Source organism: Oratosquilla oratoria, chromosome 35 (genome assembly GCF_046742065.1).
Source record: "Oratosquilla oratoria isolate Oo_2021 chromosome 35, ASM4674206v1, whole genome shotgun sequence".
Taxonomy (NCBI): Eukaryota; Metazoa; Arthropoda; class Malacostraca; order Stomatopoda; family Squillidae; genus Oratosquilla; species Oratosquilla oratoria.
Window position 1 is genome coordinate 18,627,592 of NC_134811.1, and position 13,262 is coordinate 18,640,853.

The 13,262-nt window shown below is 40.2% G+C and overlaps 1 protein-coding gene across 1 annotated transcript in view; it reads right to left on the reverse strand.

Moving 5' to 3' along the window:
* LOC143018579 (glycoprotein-N-acetylgalactosamine 3-beta-galactosyltransferase 1-like) overlaps window positions 1-13,027 on the reverse strand; it is a 112,877-nt gene extending 99,850 nt beyond the window's left edge. Inside the window, exon 1 of the mRNA XM_076174069.1 lies at window positions 12,712-13,027. Coding sequence (XP_076030184.1) covers window positions 12,712-12,892 — 181 coding nt within the window. The 5' untranslated portion in view covers window positions 12,893-13,027. The remainder of the gene's footprint in view (window positions 1-12,711) is intronic.
* Window positions 13,028-13,262: the final 235 nt, after the last annotated feature.

The following is a 13,262-nucleotide window of genomic DNA, read 5'->3' on the forward strand; positions in this document are numbered from 1 at the left end:
ATGTTCAAGGGGTTCCCTCTTTCATTACTCTACAACAACAGGAAGATCCCAAAAGCCATTGACAGCCACCACTTGGACCCAAAGATCTCTTAAAATAGCCATTCCCTACCCAGAAACCGAATGCCTGCTCACAGGGCTGCACCCCTCAAGGGGAAAGAAATGAGAGACGGAGGCATTGTCTCCTGGATGCTGATTACTTCATCTCATGGGGAAGCGTGACACCGCACGCAGACTCCTCCACTTTCTCTCCTCAAGGGAGGAGGTTATGAGTAGGGTTCCTCTTGGTTGGGTTGCAGAGCCGAGAAAGACTCGTTTTTGGGTTCGAGACAGTGTGGGCTTGGGGCTTTTCTCAGCTGACGCAGTCTCGGGAGATTACCGACAGAGCGGGGATGAGGAGACGGGCAGCTTTTGCTTTTCCCTCCAATTTGCTCACTAGCCTTTCATCCCTTTCCATCTCTTTTTCCTTTCCCTGTCCTCTTCCTCTTCTTCTTCTTCTCTCTTTTCCTTTTTCCTTTCCCCTTCCTTTTCTTCCTCACTATTTCCCTTCTTCCTTTTCTTTTCCTATTCTACCTTCCTCTTTTCCTTCTTCCTTTCCTTTTCCTATTCTTCCTCTCTCTTTTCCATCTTCTTTTCTCCTCTCTACTCTTCTTTAAGAATTTACTTCTTCCCGCCTTCATTCCTCTTTGCCCTGTGTCCTCTTCATCCTCTGTTGCTCTCTTCCTCTCTTTTTGTTGCTCCACACTAACATTCTTTTCTTTTTTCACCTTCTGCTCTTTTTGAATTATTCTTTCTCTTCTTCACTTCCATCCTTTAGTTCTCTTCCTGTTCTTTCTTCCTTCCTTTCCAGCTTATTTCAAATTCTGTCTTCTCACGTCCCTGAACTCTTACGTTTTCTCTTATTCCTATTTTCTATTTCGTTTCTCCTTCTCCTTCTCCTTCTTCTCATTCCATTGTTTATCCTTTTTCTCTTCTTGTTCTTCTGTTCCTTCTCCAGTTACCAATTCTCCTCTCGGATGAGATAGTGATTCAATCATCTTTTTGTAGTCATTATTTTTGGAACTTGAGTGACATCCCTACGGATCAAGTCACTTAACACACATTTATGATTGAAGACTAATTTCCACCCAAAACGAAAAATGCAAATTCTTTCCAACTTCTACTATCCCTCTGTTCTGTTACTCTCCCCCTTAAATATCTCCTTTACTCCCTATGACAACTGCTCTTTAATGCAATATTCGCCCCCAAAGATAGAGGCGTTGTTTATTGTTGGCTAAATTATCTTCTTTTCTTCTTATATAAACTATTTTAACTCCTTCCTAACTTCCTCTTACTCCGCGTTTTTCCCCATACTCTTCCCCAGCAACTCTTCTTCCTACTTCCCCTCCTCCTCCCCTCCTCCTCCCCCCTCCTCCCCTCCTCCTCCCCTCCTCCCCCCTCCTCCTCCCCCTCCTCCCCCTCCTCCCCCTCCTCCTTCTCCCCTTCTCCTCCCCTCCTCCCCCTTCCTTTACCTCCCGTCCTCCTTGTCCTCCTTTTACCCCTCTTCCAACTCTTCTCATTCGCCTTCTTTTCTGGCTCTCGTTTTTATCTTATTCCTCCTCCTCTTTCTCCTCCTCCTCCTTTTCCTTCTCTTTCTCCTTTTTCTCCTTTTTTCTCCTCCTCCTCCTCTTTCTCTTTTTCCTCCTTTTCCTTCTCTTTCTCCTTTTTCTCCTCCTCCTCCTCCTCCTCTTCCTTCTCCCATACTACTACTACTGCTATTACCACTACCACTACCACTACCACTACTACTACTACTACTACTACTACTACTACTACTACTATTGTCCAGTCATCCTCTTCTTCCTCCTACCCACCTCCTTCTACATTCCTCCCACTCTCTTCTATCTCATTCCTTCCTGGCTTTTAGTTTCCTCTTCCTACCTCTATCTCTCATTCTCTTTTATTTCTTTCTGCTTCTTATCTCTATTTTGCTTTCAAAGCCAACCTTCCTTTAAGATATTCTACGTTTTCTCATCCTTTTCTCCGTCCTCTTAGCTTGATTGTCCTTCCATTCCGTTGTCATTATTTCTACTTCTAAATCCCTCTCCGTTTTTCGTCTACGATTTGTTCTCCCTTGCACTTCCTTCCTTCATGTCCTCCCTCACGGACAGAAGCTCTGGTGAATTATCCTTACCCTTTTCCTTCCTTTCAGTGTTCTTTTTCCCTCCCCCCTCCTGCATACAGTTCGATTGCCCAGCATCGTTTCTCTTCAAAATGTTTTGGCTCTGCTGGCTTTGAAGCCGGTAGGCGAAGACGTACCAGGGGGGGTTTGGAGGGCTGGGGGGGTTGGGGGGTTGGGAGGGTTCATGGGCCACCATGTGTGTATTGAGGGAGAGGGTGTGGGGAGGTGAAAACACATTTTCTTGTTGAACTGAAGAAGATATGGAGCCGCTAGAGTCTTTGGAAGAGGATGGGTTATATAGATAGAGGAAAGGTATAATGGTTACATTGGGTTACAAACACAAGGCATATCGACAGGAAATCATGTTGCCAAACTCAATAAAGAAAGGGTGATTGGGATCTCAAGATCTGTAGGAGTAGTGAGGAGTGGAGTAAATAGGTGGGAGGTAAGTAGGTTGGGTGGAACGGAGAAGGAAGAGGAACCAGGAAGGAAAGTCGAGGAAGGAGAGTCGAGGGAATGGGGGTGGAGGGTGACTTGTGGAACCACCTTGGACACCATCAGCCGAATGGAAATGGTCCCAGCGCTGAAAGGAGATTGGATCGAAGGAGTGGTATAGCATATCGGGGACTGCCTTGAAAAAAAAAGAAAGAAAGAAAAAAAAAGGGTCGAATATGCTCACGAGGTTGAAAAAGAAAAAAGAAAAAAAAAACATGGGAAGTGTTGCAAGGGCTGTATAAACAATAATGAAAAAAGGCTAGGAAGTGCTTCCAAGGCTATAGCATACACACGAGGTTAAAAACAAAAGTTCTACTTTTGAAAAGTAAATCAGAAGGTGAAGGATAAGCACGCTACATTGGAAGGTCGATAAGTTTTGATCAGGAGATCAAACCAACAACGATGGTTTTCTGAGCCAACCACCAAATCCTCCTACCTGAAACTTAAGCCAGAGGATTTAGCTGAGTGCCTCTCATGTGAGTATCCAGGGGCTTTTTGAGGGAACAGGAGCTTCTGAGAGTCCACAACAGCTTCTTAAAGAATTCAAAGACCAAAAACTAATACTAGTAAGTGGATGCTAAACGATTTCATTCAGTGCTGGAAATGATTTCTAAGAAGATGAACAGCACTGCATAAGCAAAGACTCTAAGAGGAAAAAAATGATAGTCGGGAACCATTGATTCAGAAGGAAAAAGAGTCCCCAGTGGGGGATCTATTGTGAAAGAGTCGTACTTGAAGACAGTTGGAGACTATAAAGCGTACAAGCTCCGCCTACGTGGGAAAGGGCTCAATGGATTCCGCTGAGTTTAAAAGGAGTCTGAATGTATTTGATGTCAAAGGAACAATTCCCTGAGTAGTAGAAAATGCAGAGCTAAAGGGACAGTACAGGCCAACATTTTCTTTGTTCGTATTATGTACATTTCTTGAGTTATGCTAATTTTTTAAGAGTTGAGACAAGTAATTAGTATAATGGTAGCATTTTAATGTGACTTTGGTGGGTGAGAGGCTTGAATAAGTGGAAAATTCTATTGATTTTTTATTATTATCCTTTTAAGTTATATTTGATAGTAAACAGTGAAAGTAATGGTAAACTATAGAGTAAAGGAGGCAAGTAAATATCTGGGGTAATGAAGATATCATGAGAAGTATGACTGGATGAATACAAATATAAGGTTGTATGAAGGAGTGATTGTATGGCACAGAGAATAAGAATATAAAAGAGATACGAGGGAAGAGCTTGACCGTGCTCAAGATTAAGTGTCTGAGATTTGAGAAGTGTGGTAGATGTTACGAAGAAGGATAGAGCAAGAAAGTTGGAGGTGAGACAGAAAGGAAGAGAGAGAACTGTCAGATAGACTAGACCGTAGAGTGTTTGGATGGTTTGGACATATGGTAAGAATAAATGAGGAGAAACTAGCAAAAAAAAAAAAAAAAAGTGTGGAAAACGGAAGCGGATGGAGTGAACCTGAGAGGAAGACCAAGGCTGAAGTGGAGGTAAGGGAAGAAGGGGGGCCGCGAAAACACGGGAATGCCTGTCGAGCAGAGAAGAGAGCGTTTAAAAGATAAGAGTGGATGGAGGGAGATCATAAATGGACAAGAGGATGACGTGGGACAGAGGGACGTTCTTCTTGAATCCTCTGTGAATTATTGTGGGTGGATGAGGAGAGAGCGGGGCGTGATCACCATATAATGAGGTGATATGGGCAAGCTAGTTCCAGATGTCGGGCCCTACTGTGGAAGAGCTGTGTCTCGCTGCATTGGCTTTTATTCGAGCAGCATAGTGGGGTGCAGGGATGACCATTCATTATGGAGTGCTGAGATGACAGGTTCGTTTAATAGGTCATGATACATGTGAAGTGAGTGAATGTTTTGACTTGGCTGCGCCGTTATAAAGAGGAAAGGACCCTTGATATTGTATGTATGTATGTGTGTATGTATGTATGTATGTATGTATGTATGTATGTATGTATGTATATACGTATGTATACATGTATGTATGCATGTATGTATGTATGTATGTATGTATGTATGCATGCATGTATATATGTATGTATGCATGCATGTATATATGTATGTATGCATGTATATATGTATGCATACATACATGTATATATGTATGTATGCATGCATATATATATGTATGCATGCATGTATGTATATATGTATGTATGTGAGAGAAAGAGAGAAAGAGAGAGAGAGAGAGAGAGAGAGAGAGAGAGAGAGAGAGAGAGAGAGAGAGAGAGAGAGAGAGAGAGAGAGAGAGAGAGAGAGAGAGAGAGAGATAGTAATTAACGAAAGAGTTAGAAAGGACGATTTAAAAACCTGAGGGTTAAAGGACTTTGGCAACAACAACAAAACTGCGAGAACACAAGATCAATTTAATTACAGAGGATTCCGCGAGGGAAAAAGGGAGCTGACTGAACTTCGATCAACAGATCATGTGAGCAAATATCCTTCAAAGCCATGGAGAGTTAAACAGACTTTGTGGACCAACCTGTGCATGCATGAGGCAAGACGACATGAAAAGAATGTGTAGTTTTCAGAACGCAATTATCTGCAGTCAGGATATCCTGCTATCTTACGTCTAGGTCCATTATGCTTCGGCATACCTGAACAAAGTTAAGAGGAAGAGAGGGAGACGGATTGAGGGGGAGGGGGAGGGGGAGGGGGAGGGGGAAGGGGAGGGAAAGGGGGAAGGAGAGGGGGAGGGGGAGAGGAGAGGGGGAGAGGAGGAGAGGAAGAGAGAAGGATATTGTCAAAGTTATTTTGAAGTCTCTGTAAATATGCTTCATTGAATTACCAGTTGAAGTAGGCATATATAAACTGAGTAACAGTAAAGGTAACGTTTCCAAGAATGTATTTGTGGTTGTCTTCAGATGCAATGATACATAGTGAGGGATCCCTGAGGAGGAAGAGAAAGGCAAAGGGGAAAATGAGAGGCATCACAGGAAGAGGGATAGAGAGAGAGAGAGAGAGAGAGAGAGAGAGAGAGAGAGAGAGAGAGAGAGAGAGAGAGAGAGAGAGAGAGAGAGAGAGAGAGAGAGAGACAGACAGACAGACAGACAGACAGACAGACAGACACACACAGACAGACACACAGACAGACACACAGACACACAGACACACACAGACAGAGACACAGACAAACAGAGAGACAAACAGAGAGACAGACAGACAGAGAGAGAGAGAGAGAGAGAGAGAGAGAGAGAGAGAGAGAGAGAGAGAGAGAGAGAGAGAGGGTGTAGTAGAAACTAGAAGATAAGGAAACTAAAAAAAGAAAAAGAAAGAGAGAGAAAAAGGAGAAAAGGGAATGAAAAAGAGACAGGAATGAAGAGAACTGTGATACGAAACCAACTGATACAACATGCAAAAAAAAAAAAAAAAAAAAAAAAAAAAAAAAAAATATATATATATATATATATATATATATATATATATATATATATATATATATATATATATATATAATAAAGACGAGAATGATTGGAAAGAGATTTTAGAGGAAAGGCAGTGGATCAAAAAATAAAATATCAAATTACCAAAATGGAAATGTTCCAGGAAAAAAGAAGAGAAAACAAGACATTAGATCAACAATCTGATCACGTTAAGACTCGCTAGTTTAGACTAAAACAAAATAAAACCAAATGAAAATAAACTCAGCAAGAGCATGTCGGTATATATTTCGAAACTACATTAGCATAAGAACACGAAAGCCAGTTGACGGGGAGCAACATCAAATGAATTAGACGTACAACCAACGAATCTGACATTTTGAGCAACACTATTTAAATTCCTTCTCGGAGGAGGGTTACCAGAGGAGCATCTTACACGAAAAAAATAGAATACTTTCGCAACGGGTCCCTTCCCTTATTTCAAACACTTCAGATTCTTTCCTACTTTATTACAAGTGACATCAAAAGTTCCTCCCACCCGAGGCAACAAATTCGATTTCTAACCTCAACGAATCTCAGAAGACATCTGGGCACATTTTCATTTCTTGATCTTTTCCTCCTTTCAAATTTCCTTCTTCTGGTTCTGGAATTTTGTGTATCATTGGACATGAATCCTGAGCTCTGCCCTGACCGCTGACCTCTTCCTTCCCCCTGAAAGATACCCTATCTTGACCCTGACCCCTTTCCCTATACCGTGATCCCTGAACTAATCCAGGAACCCCTGATCTGAGCCAGAAACACTGACCTAATCAAGATGCCCTGACCTAAGCCAGAAACCATGAAGTAAGCCCGAACCCTGACCTAATCCAGAAGCCTTGAACCAAGCCAGAAGACCTGAGCTAAGCCAGGAGGCCTGAAATAAGCCATGAATCCTAAACTAAATAAGAATCTCCGTGGTAATCAATACCCTGACACTCATTTACTGAGCACAGAGAATTGGGGGTTGGGAAAGCTTTGTCTTGCCTGCATCATATCGCCTCTTTGAGTGCTCGGGAAGCGCTCAACTGGTGAGGAATTTTTTAGTCATCTCATGGGTTTCCTTGGTCTATCATATGATACTCATGAGCGCATATACTCACACACGCGCATGCTGAGACGTATATACGTGCACACGCACACACATTCACGCTTGCAGACACACACACACACATACACGCATGCAGACACGCGCGCACACACACACACACACACACACACACACACACACACACACACACACACACACACACACACACACACACACACACACACACACACACACACACACACACACACACACACACACACACACACACACACACACACACACACACACACACACACACACACATACAGACATACACATACACACACATAGACATACACACACACACACACACACACACACACACACACACACACACACACACACACACACACACACACACACACACACACATACACACACACACACACACACTTATCTTAATCAGAATTCTTGAAGAAAAGTCTAACAAGTTTGTCTTTCATAAGCAGTGGTTATAACATACAGTAGGTGTACAATACAGTTGTTTATGTATTTTGAAGGAGAAAACTCAGTGTTCAGACTGAGTTGCTCTCGAAGAAACTGAAGGATTTGCGTTTGACTAATATTCACAGAAACCCATATTTTGGTACAAGGAAGAACACACTCACCGATGGTAACTATTATAAAGAAACAGTCATTCACTTGATAAATATCTATGAAAAATACCAAAGCCTAGGTATATGATAGCAGTTTTCTATCTATTGTGAATCGTCTGCACCTCCTTTGAAAGATCAATAAGTTCTGAAATCACCTGAATCAATTTATGCAAGTGACGGAGTAATTTGCATATGAAGTGACGCAATCAGAGTATCAGTTTGTTTGTATGGAGACTGAGTCCAAGAATTTTCTTTCTTAAGCTTTGCAAGCAAACCAACGACAGCCAAACAGGTGATGAGTGTGGGATTTGGGAAATGTATGAAAGTGGCAGTTGCCGAAAAAAATTATCGAAATAAACACTACGTGAGGGCGGAGCTTTAATTGATACAACCTTTTGTTTGTTATAATTTTATCAACTACATAGAAATGCAACGGACTTGATGAAGATGCAACAAGAAATACGTTGTACCAATTTTGGGAAATGTTTTATCAAATTCCTTAACAGAACTCTTTGGAAAGTGTAAAATCTACTTTTGTTATTTCCTTACTCTATAACAGCTCGAATGAACGCTTACAGCTCGCTGCCTTGATAGTACCTTAGATCAGAGATACATTTAACTGCAATTATAAGTACTAAAATGAGTAATATTTTTTGGATCTTTGAGAGGCGTATACCGGTATTTATTGGTCATAGATTTAGGATATCAATTAAGCTTTCTATGACCTAATAGGCCAATGGTTATCGTAAATATAAGATGTAAAGAAATACGTTTGCTCCAGCCTTGTGAAAGACATTAATCACTGAGGAACTTATAAGTGAAGCAAGTTGTGCACACGGAAACCACAGTCTCTGACCTAAGTTGGGCTCAATGTTTAGTGTCGTAGGTATGATCAACCGTTTATATAATCTTCTCTTTGCATCCAATCCTAGATACCTATTTTTCATAACACTTTTATATCCCCAAAGACATTTACTTGCTTCTCTTAGTCTACAGCTTACCTTTACCCACACTCCTTCATTCCCTGCCACATGGGACCAGAAATAATTGACTGTCCACTTCCTCCAGCCTCTTTCTTTTAAGACTTATTTCATACTCGCTGCTATCCTCTCCCTTTGTACATCTCATCAACTTATTTTTACCCACATTTACTTTCAACTTTCTCATATTAGGAAGGTATGTGATAGGAGAAATAGGTGGGAGTGGGTGCATGCCTTTAACTTGGCTACTTTCCTTTTAGGGGGGAAGAAGCGCTTGGTATATAGATGGATTTTATCTACTAATTTATTTGTTTATGTACTTCTATATTTATTTATTAATTCATTAATTGATTTATTCATTTATTCATTTATGTTTATCTATTTATATATCTATTTATTTAGTTATTTTTATTTATTTATTTACTTATTTATTTATTTATTCAATTATTTATTCATTCATTTATTTATTTATTCATTTATCTATTTATGTTGGTTGATGGTTCATTCATGCTATCATGAAGCAACACAAGTTTTAGTCATAGGATTTTTCTAACCCATCTCAACTAGACCAATGACCTCATGGGTTCTTGCCTGCGGTGATTTAATTTTTTGCGAGTTTGAGATAATTCTAGATACAACAGACAACCTAAACCAAACTTAGGTGCATTAAAGTAATACATGAACAGATACTCAAACTAAATTGTGTAACTTATTTCATTTTCATAAATTAGTAATGTTTGAGTTAGAATGACATTTCGGGTATAAACTCCCAGTCCCCTCCTCTTCCTCATCCTTTCCCTTCCTTCTCCCTCCATCGCCCTTCAACTCCCCTCCACTCCCCCTCTATTCGACACCAGGGCGCCGAAGCACAAACAAACCTTGCTGTGAGCGCCTAACTTTCAGAATTTTCTGCTGGACCTTCGTTGGCAACAACCTGCAGCTGTTGCAAAGAGCAGTGTAAAGGTGCAGTCCTTCCAAAACCAGTAGTTGATGTTTTTTCAAGGTTGGATTTAGTCCATAATAAAGAAAAGAAATTCTGCTCCACCGGCTAGGCCCCTCCTGTCGGTTGGTACAATTTCTGCACCTCCACAGTTCCATTAGTGTGACGACACAGATACGTCACAACACCCGGGAAGCTTACACACACAATGCTCCCGCTGTCTACTGACGTAGGTGTGTGTTGTGTATAGCTCTTAAGGAACTAGAAGCTGAACTAGAACTGAATGACGAGGATATGTCTCAGGAAAACTGGCCGCTTTTACAACACCAAGGACGTCAAAATGCCCTGCACCTCACCAACCAGGCTCTTTCTTCCACCAAACTACCCATAACCCATTCCTCGGAGGGCGACATTGACTCCCCCTCTCCCCCCCAACGGTGCCAAACCTTCTGAGCGGAAAGAGTCTTTTGGACCCAGGCAAAACACACCAGTCCCCTAAAGCAGCATATCACTCCCTGGGCAGCCTATAGAAATCTCACGTAATGCCGTAGAACCTTCACATGATAATTCATATTTACATCCCGTTTAAGGACAGTCTCCCTCTAAATCAGGCTCGCCCAAAATGGCTTGAAAAAAAAAAAAAAAAAAGTATTGCTAAAAAGAGACAGACTTATAAGAAATACAAGTGCTCGGGTGTACCTAATGACTATCAAAGCTATTTAATAATACAGATAGATTAGAAAAGACAATAAGAAAACAAAAATGACAATACGAAATGAATATCGCTGATAAATTGAAAGGGAATCCCAAAGAATTCTATAGTTACATTAGAAATAAAAAGGTTATTAGGAATCACATAGGCCCACTATTATCTGCTGACAGTCAACTTGAATATTCAAATAAAGGAATGTGTGATACTTTAAAATAATATTTTAGCTCAGTATTCATAAACGAAACACCTCAAAGCGAATTCCAAACTGACACCTGTGAAAAGTGTAGGGTAAACTTACTACGGTAAATATAACAAAAGAAAAAATTAAAGGTGTAAAGGAAAACTCATAGTTAATAAAACGGTTGGTATCAAAGAATCTTGAAGGAACTGAAAATTCCATTAGAAATTATTTTCAAGAAATCTATCATATCCAAAGATGTTCCAAGAGAATGGAAGCTAGCTAATGTTACTCCCATATTCAAAAAAGGGGACAAAAAGAAACAAAATAACTACAGGCCTATAAGCTTGACTTCAATCGTAGGAAAAATTATGGAAACTATCATCAGAGATGCTATCAAACATCATTTAGAAAGTAACCGTTTGATAAATGATAGCCAACATAGATTTAAAAAAAAAATGTTCTTGCGTGACTAACTTACTCGAATTCTACAACACAGTCATCTCGAATTATGACAAAAGAAACAATATAGATTTAATATATCTAGACTTTGTAAAAGCTTTTGATACCGTTCCCCATGGAAGATTTCTTACTAAATTAGCTTCACACGGAATAAGTGGTAGCCTATTAAATTGGACTAGTAATTGGTTGAACGATCGAAAACAGAGAGTTGTTCTAAATAGCAAAACTTTTAGATGGAAAAACGTTACGAGTGGAATTCCTCAGGGCTCCGTTCTTGGGCCACTTCTATTCATAACATATATAAATTATATAGACCACAGACTAAAATCTATTGTCTCCAAATTTGCTGACGATACAAAACTGTGCGGAACGGCAAATGATCACTTAAACCAATTGAATATTGGAAATTCGTTAACAAAAGTGGATAGTGAAAAGGATTTTGGTGTAATCATCACTAACGATCTCAAATCATCTAAGCAGTGTATTTCAGCCTCTGAGAAAGCAAATAAGATTCTAGAACTGATCGCGCGTTCTTTTGACTTCAAAAGTCCATCTCTCATTAATAAGCTATATAAATCGTTACTTCGTCCACATTTTTGAAATTTGCTGTTTCCGTATGGTCACCTAATCCCATTAAAGACATTGGCAATTGGAAAAAGTACAACGGTGAGCCTCAAAACCGATTCCAAATATAAAAAATAAATCGACTTAAAAAGTTTAGACTCAGAGGTGACTTGAGTCTTTAAGATTCTAAAGGGAATTGACAACATCAAAAGTAAAAAAGAAAAAAAAAAATCACACAATGAAAATCCGACAAGAAATAATGGTCTCAAGCTGTCAGGAAATAGATATGATTCGGAAGTGGGTAGAAACAACTTTGCCAACCGTATAGTTAATGAATGGAACAAACTTCCTGCAGAGGCAGTACAATGTAGTTTACTTTGAAGCTTTAAGATTCGTTTAAACATCTAAACAAGATGCTGTAATGCCTGCTATTTATCTTATATTATTTATTTGTTTGTTATTATCCATGAATATAATTTATTATTATTTACCTGTTAATTTAATATTATTTATTATTTACCTGTTAATTTATTATTTATTATTTACCTGTTTACTATTTAATTTTACCTCTTTATCTATTCAATTATTTGATTTATTATTTATATTATCATAATCTATATTTATTGATTTGTATATTTATTCATCATTATTATATATATATTTTTTGCGTCCGATCTAGTTATGGACCAAAAGGTCTCCTGTCGGCATGCGCCTCCTTTGTAGCCCTGCGTAATTCCCCTACCTCCCCCGTTTGTTCCCTTGACCAACTACAACATACATCTGTTCGACGACAACCCGTCTCTGAACATAAAATTTCGCTGGTTTTCTGAGGTGAAGACCCTTTAACCTTCACTGTAACCAGACCGAAGTCGAGATGGCGGCAGTATCATCTCGCTTCATCTATATATCCCGCTGTCGCACGGACATTGTAAGTATCCCACGTTATTTCCTTACACATTACCCGACACGTATTGAATCAGCTTTAGCCAAGGAACTGTCGGGTATGTAGCTCGTCGATTTGATCATAATCAACTGTTTAATTATTACCTGGAGCCTTCCTTAACTACCACCACCACCACCAAGCATTCATTTTAACTTCCTTCCTTACCTGTCATCCTGTGAGTTTCGTAAGATGTTGGATGAACAACTGTGGTACTTTCAGTGTTAGGGCATTGGTCGCATTTCACGGTACTGTCCCGAGGCTGATCGGTGTGCGTGGTGCTCAGGAACACAAGGCTCACCCACGTGCCCTCACCGCACATCTCCAGAAGAAATATCTGATAACACATCCTCTACATAACCACAGTCATCGACATCGAACACCTCATTACGGAAATTCCGACGATGTCACCAAGAAGGGGTTACCGTGTGGTATGGCTGCACGAGACGTCAAGGTAACGAAGAACCCACTGCCGCTTACACGACTCAACTACTCCCACCTCCCCCACCCCACCGTGTCCCTCCACTTACCTTAACTACTACTTCAGATTATACACAAATAGTGACACTTCGCGAAACTGTTGCCGCTCTCAAAATACGGATCGCTTCACTTACAGAACGTTTCGATGTAATCGAAGCTCGTATAGATATTTCAGTTAGCAAGCAGGCCACATTCGAAGCAACTCATTGGTTGAATCTCAACAGGTCGTTATAACTACC